Source organism: Gymnogyps californianus, chromosome 22, assembly GCF_018139145.2.
Source record: "Gymnogyps californianus isolate 813 chromosome 22, ASM1813914v2, whole genome shotgun sequence".
NCBI lineage: Eukaryota > Metazoa > Chordata > Aves > Accipitriformes > Cathartidae > Gymnogyps > Gymnogyps californianus.
In genome coordinates, this window is record NC_059492.1 from 3,846,603 (window position 1) to 3,860,874 (window position 14,272).

The 14,272-nt window shown below is 53.3% G+C and overlaps 2 protein-coding genes across 2 annotated transcripts; one reads left to right on the top strand and one right to left on the bottom strand.

Annotated features, from left to right (window-relative positions):
• Positions 1 to 919: 919 nt before the first annotated feature.
• On the bottom strand, positions 920 to 10,239 carry NUDC (nuclear distribution C, dynein complex regulator). The gene is made up of 9 exons (XM_050909897.1): positions 10,135 to 10,239; positions 8,672 to 8,749; positions 6,189 to 6,389; positions 5,622 to 5,705; positions 5,173 to 5,286; positions 4,523 to 4,717; positions 3,841 to 3,924; positions 3,397 to 3,515; positions 920 to 1,671 (listed from the first exon to the last, which is right to left on the bottom strand). The coding sequence occupies exons 1-9, from the start codon at positions 10,228 to 10,230 to the stop codon at positions 1,620 to 1,622; spliced, it is 1,023 nt and encodes a 340-aa protein (XP_050765854.1). The 5' UTR covers positions 10,231 to 10,239; the 3' UTR covers positions 920 to 1,619.
• A 1,423-nt stretch (positions 10,240 to 11,662) lies between these two features.
• On the top strand, positions 11,663 to 13,989 carry NR0B2 (nuclear receptor subfamily 0 group B member 2). Its single transcript, XM_050909903.1, has 2 exons — positions 11,663 to 12,242; positions 12,711 to 13,989. Exons 1-2 carry the CDS (start codon positions 11,699 to 11,701, stop codon positions 12,989 to 12,991), a joined length of 825 nt encoding a protein of 274 aa, XP_050765860.1. The 5' UTR covers positions 11,663 to 11,698; the 3' UTR covers positions 12,992 to 13,989.
• Positions 13,990 to 14,272: the final 283 nt, after the last annotated feature.

The window sequence follows — 14,272 nt, forward strand, 5'->3', positions numbered from 1 at the left end:
GCCCCGACCTGGCTCCTTGCTCGCCCACAAGGTCACTGCTCAACTGGGTGGGTGCTGGTTTTTGACCCCAAGAGCCTATAAAACTGGGAGACTAAATGCAAACAATGTCCTGCTACTCAACAACAAAAAAAAACCCCAAACCACAAACACGGGAGGTGCAATGCCAGGCTGGACTTTGCCCAAGCAGGTTTTTCAGCCGTTCATGCCCACTCCTTCTGGTACGAGGTGGAAACGTTTCGGGGAGGCAGAGGCAAGAACCACAGCAGCAGGGATCTAGGGTAGCCTGTAAAGGACTGACGGGAGCCCAGGCTTTCGTGACACTTTCCTCCTTAGCTCATCATAAAGGAGACCTGGGGCAAGGGTGGCTTCCTCAGTGCAGTCACACGCTGCTACGTGGAAGGTGGAGCCTGGAGCATCAAGCCTTGATCATCCCTGAGTGTTTAAGCTGGGCATGGAGTGATCAGCACTCCCGAGCGAGACATGCGGCTCCAACTGCCTCTCCTTAGCCGGGGAAGCGACCGTCAGTCCAGAGCAGGGAGCCCGAGAGGTATTTACAGGCGGCTGCAGAGAGCAGGACCCCCAGCCCCTGCCCAGGCAGCCCCCCCCCCCGGCACCCTCATTCACAGGCGCTGCTCCCTCCCAGCTCACATCCCAGCCTGCGCAGGCAGCCTGGATCCCTTCTGCGGGAGAAATCACACGCTCTACCTGGAAATATGCCACTCTTTTTTTTTTTTTTTTCTTTATGTTGCACTGCGGTTTTAACAAAGATACGAACATGCAGAGTAATGCCGCTTGTCAGCGGGAGCTCAGAAGAGAACGCAGCAATGCCTGTCAGTAGTCAGCAGGGAGAGAGGCGCTTGGAAAAGAGGCAGGAGACACGCTCCCAGCAAGAACAGCACCCCCAAAGACCCCCCCAACATCTTCTCCCTTGCCCCCAACCACAGGCTCTCCAGCTTTCCCTTGCGTAGGCCAGCGGGTCAGCCCCTCCAGCTGTGATGGGAGCCCCCCCTTGAGCCCCGCGGGGCTCAGCCTGTTCCGCTTCTGGCAAGAAGAGAAGCAGCAGCAAGGAGGAGCAGAGTCTGTCTCTACTGCAATAGCTGGTTTTTTTAGACTGGTGTTTTCCCTTCCCAAGGAGGCAGAAGGAGAATTATTTTACAAAGTAAACTGGCCTTTTTTTTCACAGGAGAACAGGAAAGCCGAGGGAAAGGGAGTGAAAACTCGGGAGTACCTGCTGCCAAACTGAAATGGCAAAGAGTGGATTAGCAGCTCTGAAGAGCCAGGAGATGAAGCTAAGCGATACGTTAAGGATATGTCCCAAAACCTCTCCAGCCTGGCTCTTGTAGCCCTAACACCCTTTTTGCTCTAACCCCTCCTTCTCTCCTAACTGCCGTTTGGGAAGTGTCGCAGATGGCTGCGGCTGGAGCTGCTGCAGGCCGCTTCTGTGGCCTTGCGTTCTGCTCGACACAGGACAACTAAGGACGACTTCATGAAGCTGCCTCCACAGCAAGCTCGGGTGGGGATGCTGGAAGTGTTTACTTGCCCAAGGTAAGGGATATCCGGCAATACTTATCCTGCCCCATTCGACGGGCTGACTGAAAGAGGGGGGAGAAGGGGAGGGCTCAGTTGAATTTAGCCTTTGAAAAGTCCATTTCTGGATGCTGTTCCATGAACCTGCAAGGAAAACAAAGACAAGAGCTTGGGTGCGAGTCAGCAGGAGCCACAGAACAGCTCTGGTTTAGGGGGTAAGGCATCCCTACCTCCTGCACTATCAAGTTTGCTTCCTCCCCATGCCCTCCGCAGCAGGGACTGTTTTGCTGAGCTCCCCATATTACAAACATTTTTTTCCTCGGGTCAGTGGTAGCAGCAATCCTAGCAGCCATCAAGGTCAGCAAGTCCAGACACACGGGAGTTATTAATTATCAAAAACACACCCTTTAACTGTTACCTCTCGGACGGACACGTAGCAGCTATGACACTGATTGTGGGGCAGAGGGGAGATTGTGAGGGCAGATTACGATTTAAGCTCAAACTTGTTAGCTTAAGGATTACTGGAGACACGGGGAATATCTCCAGTGCTGCGACAGTGAAAACTCATGAAGGACGTGACCAGAGAAATCTGGTTTCAGGCTAGGTGCAACCTGATTTCAAACGTAGTGCAATCCCAGCAGCTCGGACTATTTGGACTCAGGTTGCCACATCAGAAAGTTCTGAGAACACCACGCTGTGCCTATGAGTGATCAGGAGGGATTAGCGCACACAGAAGCTCCTGGCTTCCTCCTCTGCCCTGCATACACAACCACGTGGAAGACACAACCACGTGGAAGACACAACCACATGGAAGATTCACACACGAAGTGCAAGTAAGAGCAGGCCTCTGTCTTCCTCCGTGCTCTCATCTCATGGTTTCCCCTGAAACGCCACCGCAGCGTTTCCACTTCCCATTTCCACGGAAATGTGTGCTGCGAGAATAGCGTCCTTGTTTAGCAGCCAGGAGGGCTTCACTGGCAGAGACGAGGACCCACCTGGGCGTCACCGAGTCTACTTTGGCCTGAACAAAGTCTAACCTTCCTATCCGTTCTTTACCAGCCAATCTGTGCACAAGCCAAACCTCCGGAGCACTGAACGAGCGACCTTGCCAGTGAGGCATCCTGTACGCGGACCTCCCAGGAGGAGAGGGCTACCTCCCGTTCTACTAACTCAACAGACAGGCACTAAGGAAGTCTGGTCTCCGCTCTAAAACAGTTGCGCCCTACGCTGTACTCGGCGCGCTGATCAGAGCAAAGCTTCTGCCGCTACAGATAAGCCAAGGAAGAAAAGGAATCAGGCCTGCTACACTAATCCTCCTTCCAACCCGGAGATAAGATGTAGGTTTGCGCTTGCCGAAGAAGCTGCGTGACCCAGAATTGCCTCCACGCCTTCCCAAACGGCCTTGGGAGCTCCGTGAGTAATTTCTCTGCCAAGGTGCATTTATGCCAAACAGGGCAATAAAGACATAAAAGTGGTATTGGCTTGGAGACAGCCGTCTCGTGGCAGGTGTGTAGGGAGGGGTGGCTATCTGGGCTACTGAGCAGAGGGAGATTAGAAAACAATCAAGACCATGTTAAAGTTCAGTAGAGATGGTACCTCCAGTCCCAACACGCTTTCTGGACTTGAAATCAGCAGATTAAGACAATTCCAGAGTTAAGCTATTCCCAGAATTTCCCGTTATGCTTTCTACCCCCACGGGCTTTTATAGGCACTGGTGGTTGGCCAACAATTCAATGACTCCGTAAGTGCAGATGTGAACACAGGCAGGATTGAAGGCCAACCTCTTTTCTGCTCACGTATTTGTGTCAGAGAGGAAGAGGAGAGGGGCTCGGGAAAGCAAATACCCACAAATTAATGAGGTCTACGCACTTTTTCAAAATGTCTTGCTTCTTCTGTTCATCAGATGTGGGGAGGCCCATGGATTTCTGTCGTTGATCATACATCATTTTCTCCACCATACTGCGAGTTTCGCTGTCCAGGTCTGACAACTAAAAGCAAGGACTTCTCTCAAAATCGGAATAACTTGTCTCAACCCACACATACACCCTGCTTGCAGAGAACACGAATACATTGAGGTTACGCTATGCTGTGCGCGCGGGCTGCAGAAATACTTATACAGACACTAATCTATAGATTCAGCTTCATTCGTTTGAAGTTTTGGGGGCACTTATGTTATAAGATAGCATCATATGCAGCAGTACTCCCAGTATTGGTTTTACGCTGGTAAAAAAATAGACATAGCAGTTGAATGTGAGTCAAGTGTGAGCGCATTTATGAGAAGGCTCCATTCAGTAAACCGGGGGGAGTTCTTACCTTCGAGTTCTCTGGATTTATTTTCTTGGTGTTGATTTCCGGGTCTGTGGAGACTAGTTTGTTCCACCATTCCATCTTGTTGATCTGAAGGATGAAGAAGCAAAAGTATTTTATTTTTCCTGGACTTGCTCTAGGAATTTTATGTCTTAGTCACAGGAAAAAGCTGCTGGAATCAGTAAAATCTGACCATGGATACAGGGTACTACTTTCATTCCGAACCACTTTAGGTAGCCTGGATTTCCACAACTGGGAAATCTGAGAGCATGTCAGATGTCACGTGTGGCATGACATAAATGGGATTACAAACACATCACCTGGAGAGGCCCAGAAGGGACACAATAAGCAATAAGGTCTGTCCCTGGATTTTCGTGTCACTAACAGATGTCCAAACATGGCGTTATTCCATTAAGGAACAACTTTAAAATGACTGATTTCCTTCCAGCTTTTCCTGAACTCCTGAGCAATCACCTGGATATCCTGGATTAGTATGAAGTTAGACTGAAGACAGGGGGAACCTGCAACACCCCGCTTCCAATAGCATCACTGACATTGTACCAAGGATAAGCACCCTCCTTCTGTTTCAGCTGACAAAGCCCAGGGCTTTCATAGGTTTTGTCAGACTCTTACTTCACCAGGGAAGAGGCAGGCAAGTCTGAATCCTCCCCGATTCATTCTGCTTTACCTTCTCCAGGTGCACGGTGACTGTTTTACCATCTTCAATCAGCCAAGAGCTCTCCTCCACCTTCACTTCATTGAAAAGCTCTCCATCAATGACAGGCGAATGGCCCTTCAGGCCAACTTTGAGGCGTCGTCTCTGGATATCCACCACCACGTCCTTCCCCTTCAACCTGAAGTTCACCTTGAAAGGGATGGCCAGCTGGACCAGACAAAGATCAGATTTGAGGAGCTGAGCAGCGAAGCCTCTCCTTACCCTCTCGTGCCACTGGTCTAAGACTTTCTGCCTTGGTTTCACCGGAGTAAGACAGAGCCCGCAATATTTTCCTTCGGGTACTGAGTAAGCGGGAGGTGAAAGGATACAAGAGTAAGTTTGGCAACAGGATGGCCAATACCTCAAGGGGACCATAAAAAGGGAAACAGATCTTAATGTCTTGTTAAAACAAGACCAAGGTTTGGCAAAGTTAACTACAGCTGCTGGGAATTTTATTTAGTTACCAAGCTCTCTCTCAGCTATTGAAATGCTGCTGCTAAGTGCAACTAACAATCTTCCACAGGCAACTGAGATACGGGGCATCGGCTCCACCATCCTCACCAGCACCTGCTCTTATTCCCTGTCTCAGATTCCTCAGATCCTCGTAATAAGGCAATACTTACATCCAGTTCTGAAAGAGTCTGTGTCCATCTATAGTTTGGAAGGTCAGCTCCATTGCCAGAGTTGGGTTTAAGTTTTCCTTTATCTTTCTCATCTTCCTCTTCGTCATCTGTTTCCTAAGCAAGCAATTTAAAGTGTAAAGAAAGAAGCTTTGCAAGTTTCCATTTGTTTTTCACTTGTAACAACAATTCTTGGTTTTTATAAGAATTTCAGGTCAGGTGCACGTATTTGATACTCACATAAATTTAGCCCGAAATGAATAGGTGTTTCTGTTAAAACATAACTACAAGAAAAAAAGCCAAAAAAACCCCCATATTGAAGCCTTTGGGAATTAAGTGTGTATTCTTAAAGAAAGCCAGATTGGACACCCCCTCACATTCACAGGAGTTCTCATGGTTGTCCAGAAATATATTTCTCTCAGCCTAAAATAAAGTCCCTAGATGTGCTTTACCTGCTTGTTGGAATCCGAAGATTCGCCTTCATCCTCCGAGGGTTTCACTGGGACACTGTTAATCTGTCCTTGTGCCTCTTTCTTCTGTTTAAAAAGACAACGAACACGCTCAGACAAGTGTTGGCACTTCGTGTTACTTGCTGATCTGACACTAGGTGGCCTCAGCCTCTTCAGCTGAAACTAAAGAGCAGGACTCAGAACTGCACCCAAGACTTGACGGGGAATTTTCAGCCCTCCGAACAGTGGTACAGGAAAGCGGTACTGCCAAGGGGAAGACACCCCTGGCCCTCACACCTCGATGACTGTAGCAGAGGGTGTTGCTACAATCAGAGAGCTTGCTGAAGGCAGAAAGGCAAAGTGAGTTACGGGAGAACCCACATGAAAAGGCAACGGTTGAGCCTAGGCTAATTTAATTTCGAAGCGCACCACCCGCTCCAGTCTGGTGGTCCAGACACTGCAGAGGAACAAGCCTGAGCCATTTTAACCACTCACAGCTACCCGAGCTACACGCAGGCCAGCGAGGAGAGGACCTCGATGGTACCTGCAGGCACCGGACATCGCTCTCACCTGGTCGATTTCCAGCTGCAGCCTTTCCGCTTCCTCGTCTGTAAGCTCCTTAATCCTCGGCTCGTTTGCTTCTTGCTTTTCTTTAGCAAGTTTCGCAGCTCGCTCTGCCTTTTCGCGCCGCTCTGCCTCTTGACGAGCCTTTTTCTCTTTCCGCTCCTTCTGAGCTAGTTTGTTGTGATGGTTGAAGGTATCTGTGATCAGCTGAAAGACAGGAGCACAAATCAAAGGGTTTTAAAAAATCACCGCTTTTTCAAACCCAAATGAAGCCAACTTACTGTCTACTGTGGAGCACGAGAACATCTGTTAGTCATACAGATGTTATGACTTTTCCCTTCATTTTCACTCTAGTCTTTTGACTGAAAATCTAGAGTAGGAGAAAACTCAAAATATTTAAATGTAGCCCTTCCTAGTTCTTCCTTACACAGGGAGTGTATTTCCATGGAGATAACAGAGAAATAAAAATTCTCCATTTGTTTTGGCCTTTGTGCAATTCCAGCAGGACGAGCAGATGCCTAACCCAGCCATTTGACAGCTACTCCGTACATCCAGGACAGCTGGAAGAACAGAGACACTGGATCCAAGTTTTTTTACCTACTTCTGACCTTTTCCACGACTGGGCTTTTCCCCGGGCACTAGACGGAGATTCAGTGTCATGATTTAGAGGAGAACCGTTTGAAAAGCTCGGTGTTTTACACTTAGGGGCAAGTTCCTACATAAATCTTTGCTTCAAACACCTCACTCCAAGTTCTCACGTTGTCATGACTATGAAAAGCAAAATCTCAAGGTCTCTGATGCAAACGGCCGTACCGCTCAAAAGGAAAGCCGAGTACACAGGCAGAAAGCCAGAGCAATTGCCCCGTGGTCGATAACGCCAGCAGCGCTGTGCAAAGCAGCACGTATGAGAACTGAAGTCTGCTCCAGAAAACAATACAGACAGAATCCGAGAAAAGGAATCGGAGTCAGTTCTCAGACAGGGGTTTCAGGTACTGGTTTAGATATAACCCAGAAACTTCAGGGGGGATTCAGCACCTTTCCAGAGCAACTCAAAGCATCCACGCCTTGTAGTTTTGTAAGCAACCACCAAGTATTTCTTTGTTTTAAAGGGGAAAGCAAGATTTATTTACACGACGCGAGTCCAGTGTCTCCTAGGATACAGAATTCAAGATGTGCACCTCCCAGCCTCTGTTCCTAACTATGCGATGATCCACGGTGAGCAAACTATTTACATTGCCTGAGCTTGTCCGTGCGCACACACCGCCCTTCTCCCAACGTACCACCGCACCCCCCTCGCTCTACACCACAAGGACTTCTGAAATGGCACCCCAGAAAAGACGACGACTTTCCCACCCTCTCCTCTTTCTCTTTCATGCCAAAGGGCGAGCAGGACTGGGGAAGCAGCTTCTTCAATTTTTGTTGTGGTTACTATGGTGTCAGAGACTCTGTACTGAGCACCTTTTCAGAAGACCATAAAGCATTTTAACAGGCACCACCCAAGGACACGAATACTTTTCTTTTACGGGCACAGACATGGATTTGCCAACAACAGTAGCCAGGACCTCCAAAAGCACCAGCCAGCGCTCATCTCTGAAATGCTACTCAGGGTTTCACTCCCTGGGAGCACAGAGTCCCCAGGAATTTGGGGAGATTTGCTCTCTAGTCTAAGAAAAATGACAGTAGGCTTCATCTCTCTCACTCTGAAACCATCCTCTTTCCCATCCCTTACCTGCCTTAGTTTTGCCACTTTAGACCGAGTACGTTACACGCTGTGTTAGCAATTAACATCTGCCCTAACACATTCAAGACAGCAGCAGTGCCTGCTTTGCTGGTGGAGTTCCAGTAGTCCAGAAGGGGAACAGCGGCTATACTGGTAAGTACAAGCAAGAAATCTTCAGAAAGTCTGGCCAGTTTGCGTTGGAATGTTCTGGTTCTTATTTCCCTACAGTGAAACAATTTAATTTTTCAGCTCTCGAGCTGGGTGAGGAATACCTGCTGGATAGGAGATGCTGAGGTTGCCAATGAGGCCGCCCGGACTCGCAGGCTTGCTCCCCAGCACGCTCGCTCCGTCCAGGCACCGCAGCCCCGAGACAAAGGTGCAGCCGCATTGTGCAGAGATGTGAACTTTGTGCTTTTTCTGAGATGAACAAACAAGGTAACCTGGGGTTATCAACACTGCGGTGTCTGTCACCGTTAAGTCAGTGTGTCTGGCAGATTTGCTTTCCAAACAAGCCTTTGGCCAGAGCGTGGCAAAAAAACCCCGCGCCGTCGGTACCATTCGAATAAGCAATCGTGCGTGCCTCAGCTCAGATAGGGGCAACTCGTTATTACCTTGCTTCGGTGATGAACTTCATCAGCATCACGGGCTGCTAGTCCCCAAGTGCACCGTAATGCTTTGAGTTGTTCAGGCAGAGAAGTCTTAGTACGGCACAGACATGGGTGGCATGTAAGTTAGGAGACATAAAAGCTTGAGGATTTGGTTTTTTTACCTTCTCTGCTACTCCGTCTTCTCCACCGGTGAAGAAATCCGTTTTACGCCTCAGGAAACTAAAGAACGTGTTCACAAGCTGGTAGAGAAAACAGGGAGGGGGGTGGGAGAAAGGGTGGAGAGAAAAAAAAGCAATGAGACCAGATCACTCCAAGCCACCTTGTGTCTCTTGAGCAGCCTTTATCCTTTGTACTCCCTATCCGTGTCCGTGCCAGGATCACACTGAAATCAGCCCCGTGACCGTTTCCCAGAGAAAACGTCCAGTGGCTTTTGTGGAGATCCAGCTCCTGGATTCCCAGTTTTCAGAAGAGGCATTTGTGTGGTTTACGTGAAGAAAGGGCAAGCAGTTTATTCTCAGCTCACCTTGGAGCTACACCTACTCCGATACCCCAAGCTGTTAGCTGAGGCAGGAATTTGGGTGGGTATGTATACATGCATCTATACATGTATGTATATAGATATACACGCATACCATATTTTGCTTCTTTGCACACCTGAACCCTCGAAGTGTGCAAACTCACTCTCCCCCCATGTCCTGTTTATTTTTACAAAATAACCACTAGCTGCCTCCCAGATACCACCGATGAACTAGCAGTTATGAACTGGCAGCCCTGTGGAAATCCATACTCTCACTGGATCTTTATTTCCCAGGAATTCTGTCCTGTCAGTATTTCAATTAGAGGTTCCGCTACAGCACCAGGAGCTGTTAGGAGGGCCATTTCCCCAAACCATTTGTGAGCGGGATGTTCCCACACTCCCCAGCCCTCCCGCAGGTCAGCGCCCAGACCCCCAGAAAGAGTCAGCACGGCGGGAAGCGTGCGGTGTGTCAGCAGAGCCCCGACCACGAGGAAGGGAACCATGTTCACGTTCAAGCGCGCTTCATGGTGGAGCCTAAACCCATCAGCTCTCAGGGGGCCGCTACCAGGTGATTGTGCTGGGAAACTGGGACAGAGGGACTCGATCCTCCCCTGCGGTGTTTTGCTTTGCCGTGACCCGGCACGGGCGCTGCCTGCGCACACCGAAACCTCCGGTGGGGTGGCGGCGGCCTGACCGAGCGCACGGGGCCCGCACGTGGGAAGCCCGGAGGCGGCAGGAGCCGGGGGGGGGGGCAAGGCCGCGGTGGGGGCGCAGGCCGGAGCTCCCCAGCCCCTCCTTAGCATCACACTAATTAATCAGAGCATCCTCCGTGCTCCCCGGGGCTGGCGCAGGCCTGGCCCGTTATCGCCGCTCTCGGAGGGAGGGAAGGACACGTTCCTCCCGTACCGTATGTGCACCACCCGTGGAGGGCCGGGACCCGTGGAGGGCCGGGACCCGGGGAGGGCCGGGCCACCCCTAACTCCGCTCGCTCCTCCTGGTCTAGTTCGGTCCCGCCCCGCCCCCCCCTCCCCTCCCCTCCGGGAATACGGAAAAGCTTCCGCCGCCCCATCCCGCGCCCGGGCCCGGGCCCGGGCCCGGCGGCGCTACCTCGCGCACGCCGCCCTGGTGCTGCTGGGCCATGGCGAGGAGCATGCCATCGAAGCGGTCCTCCTGCTCCGCCGCTTCCTCCGCGCTCAGCCCCATCCTGCCCGCCACCACCGCCGCCGCACCGGCCGCCTCAACCCCTCACGCCGGCGCCCGGAACCGGAAGAGGCGCCAACGGAAGCACGCGCGCGCCTCCCCCATCCTCCAATCCCAGAGCCCATCCGCGCCGCTCTCTTCGCGGATTGGACACGGCCGCGTCCAATCCGCCGGAGGGAGGCGGGACGCGAGGCGCGGGGTCCAGTTGCTATAGCGACTGGGGGCCTGTCCGGGCCCTTCCAGAAAGCTCGGCGGAGGCCTGTGACCTCCGGGGAAGGGGGGGGTCAGGGGTCAAAGTGCAGAGGGCGGGGTCGGGGACAGAGGCCGCCCCGGGGGGCCGCGGGCGCTGCCCCGTGTCTCGACCGGGCCTTGCTCTGCCCTCCCGGGGGCGGCGGGCCCGGGCGGCCCCGGGCCCCCGCTGCGGTGATGGGAAGGGGCTCCGGGGAGCTGCCGCGGCCGCGGTGCCGCCGCCGCCCCTCCCTCCCCTCCCCGCTGTGTCCCCCCCTCCTTGGCGGGCCAAGGCCTGGATCCGGCCTATCCTCCGGCTGGGTTGCCGCCATCCCCGGGGGAGCGGGGAGGCATTTCTCCCTCGCTGCCACAGGAATCCCTCACCCTGCCACCAGCCCCCCTGGAAATCAGTGCTTGGAAGCTCCTCAATTCCTGCCTCAACTTCTGCTGGTCAACGGATAAAAACACTTGGTCATTCAAGGTGAAAATCTGAGAATTTGCCCTTCCCCTGCCCTGCGTTTCCTCTGAGAGACGCGAACCCATGGGCCCTGCCTGGGATCGAATCCTGCGGTCCGTCGGTTCACTGGGTTTCTCTTCCTCGACCGTAACAACACGAGCCTCCTGTCAGCAAGGTTAGGCAAACAGCCGCTGATAAAACGACTTCCAGGTTGCTCTTTCCAAGGCCGGAGCGCGCAGGCCGTTGAACAGAGGGCCCAGACGAGTGCCCTGTGTGTGTGTGCGTGCGTGTGTGTGTGAACCTCCTGGCAGCGACGCCTGCCACATAGCGCTGCCCCATGACAGCGCGGGGCCTTGGTGCCATGGTACAGGCTGGGTTAATGACTTTGTTTATACTGTTTGGGTAATCGCGATAAGGCCGCCCAACCCGCTGTCCCCCTCCCCGCGCCGCTGGCGCTTCATTGAGAAAACGGCCGTTGACGCCGAGCGGAGAACTCGTTTGCCCCGGCCAATCAGCCCAGGGACGGCTGGGTTTTTTTTGTTGTTTTGTTGGTTTTTTTTTTTTAATGAGGACCGCTTAATCACAGAGCGGTCAAGGCTGTGGAGGGGTGTTTCACTGGTGACCCAGCCTTATAAGAACTGGTTTGAGCGGCCATGGGCTGGCAGAGCTGGGAGGACGGGGAGAATCCAGCCTGCGACAGAGGGCTTGGGAAGGATTTTACATCTTTCTCCCGTCTGCTGTAGCAGGAGCTGAGTTTCGCCGAGGATCGGGCCACCCGGCTCAGCTATGACCACCAACGGCATGGACGTGGACTGTGAGAGGTGCCAGTGCCACAGCGAAGACAAGCGCACCGCCATCCTCTACACCCTCCTCAGCCAGAACCTCAGCCACAGCCGGGGCGGCCGCAGCCCAGCCCACCAGCGCTGCCTCTGCCACCAGCGCCGGACCGTCTGCCTCCGCACACCCCACGTCACCTGCCAGGCGGCCTCTAACGTGCTGGTAAAAACCATCAGCTTCATGAAAAACCTCCCTTCCTTCCACCTGCTGCCGCGAGAGGATCAACTCCTGCTGCTGGACAGCTGCTGGGTCCCCCTCTTCCTCCTGGGACTGGTCCAGGAGATGGTGACCTTCGAGGTGATGGAGACCCCGGCCCCCAGCATGCTCAAGAAGATCCTCCTCGACGGCCAAAGCAAACGGCAGGAGCCCGAGCGGACGCAGCCCACGCTGGCCGCCGTGCAGCGGCTGCAGTGCTGCCTCAACACCTTCTGGAGCCTGGACCTGAGCCCCAAGGAATACGCCTACCTGAAAGGAGCCATTCTCTTCAATCCCGGTGAGTGCCCGGCCCTCGTGGCTCTGCCTGCCGGCGGGAGAGCGCATCCCGCACACGTTAGCGTCTGAACGCGCACCTCTTGGCTTGGAGACGTTCCGAGCGCGGGCAGGTGTGAGAGCGGAGAGGGCTGGTTACCTTATCCTTGACACCGGTCGTTACCAAACGCACCGGGAAGCGGGGAGGAGGGCTGTCAAATGTCGTGGTAAAAGCCAGAGACCTTTGCCTGCCCTGCAGACGATAGAGGACCCCGGGATTTACTTTGTAAAGCATGAGTTTGCCCAGTTAACTACTTTTCCTCCCTCAAACGGCAGCCCTGGAATAGCTACGTCTCGGTAGCGCTGCGTACATCTCATTAGCGCGGCCTCGGAGATCCTGAGAAATGGGGAAGGGGAAGGGTGGGAATGGGAGAAACCTGGGGCTGTTTTCCTGCCTCCTTCATCACCGGCTTTTCCTCCTCTCCCTCGGCAGATGTCCCTGGGCTGAGGGCCTCCCTGTACATCGAGAGCCTCCAGCGGGAAGCCCAGAGAGCGCTTCAGGAGGTCCTGCAACCCCTGCACCCCGAGGACCAGGGCCGCTTTGCCCGCATTTTGCTGATCGCCTCCACCTTAAAATCGATCCCTCCCGCCCTCATCACGGATCTCTTTTTCCGACCCGTCATCGGCAACGCGGATATCGTCGAACTCATCGCGGAAATGCTGTACGAAATAACCGGCGGGCAGCTGGCTCCCGTGGCACGCGTGGCGTGCTGAGCAGCCGCGCTCGGCCGCCGGCCCCGTGGATGCTCCCCACGCCTCGCCGGGCAGCAAAACGAATCTGGGAGCGGGGATTTAGCAAGAGAAGCGCTCTGAACTCTGCGGGGAACTGCGCGTTTCGGTAGGGCTGAAGGTCGGAGGATTCAGCCAGGCTGCAGCAGAGCGCACGGAGAAACAGCTCCGGTTTGGCAGACGTTTACAGCAGCTCTTGCTCCGCCTGTGCCGGTCTCCATTTCGGGGAGCGTGTGTGCGGGTGAGAGGTTTCTTTCCCTGTTTGCAGCCGGAGCGGCTCAGCCACCTGCAAACAAGAGCACAGAGCAGGTCGGGTTAGAGCCCGGTCCCGGTTTTTACTCAATGAATCCTTGGTGCCGTTGAAATCAACGTGCATTTTGCTGTTAACTCCAAGAGATGAGGTTTGTCCTCAACTAACAGCTTGATTCTGCGGTGTTTAGGCACGCTGAATAACATGTCTTCGGTGGGATCGCTTACCGAGTGCAAACATTATGGAATTAGGTCTGGGTGAAGTCTTGGTGTGTCTATTGTGCTTGAAATCTTAGAGATATTCACGAAAGATCTTCCTAAGGCACCAAGAGGGAAAAAGCCAGAGTACTAAATCTTACAGGGTGTGCAGATTCACCCCTCTTACTTTTTCTTAGATTGTATCTTTTCTCCGTAACGCCACGAAATACAACAGGACTGCTCGCAGGGCAATGGGTTACCTCAGAGCACCGAAACCTATGGCACATCATTCTGGGCTGCGGGCTTACCTCCGTTTGTGCAACAATAAGTGAACCCCGAGCTGCGAACGCTGCGGAGACGAGCGGAGCTGGTTTAGTGGTAGAACCAAACGTCGCTCCCTGGACGTAGAGCTGGAAAGCTTGCTCCTCCTGCCCGCAGCTTCTGCGACAAGTTAGATGTCAGTATTTTATAAGTGATAGTTCTTGCGGTTTGTATATAAGATGCAGTAAATTATTTTTTTAATAAAACGCTTTACATTTTGGAACGTGGTGGCGACTTTTTAGAGATGGTGTTAAATTTCGGGGAGGGGGGATTAGAAAAACCGGCTGCAGGCCTGGCGTGGAAAGGATGCTCGAATGAAAAGGGGCTTTCCATAAAATTCTGTCTGCCTCGCCATGGCGAGGGAGCGTTGCGATGTGGACACACGTCGCTCACTGCCAGCGGGAGCCGTCTGGCCAACAGCCCCGCGGCACAAAAACCCTCAGCGCGCCCAGCAGACAGAAATCCGCAGAGGCGGCGGAATCGCAGCCCGTCCACGCG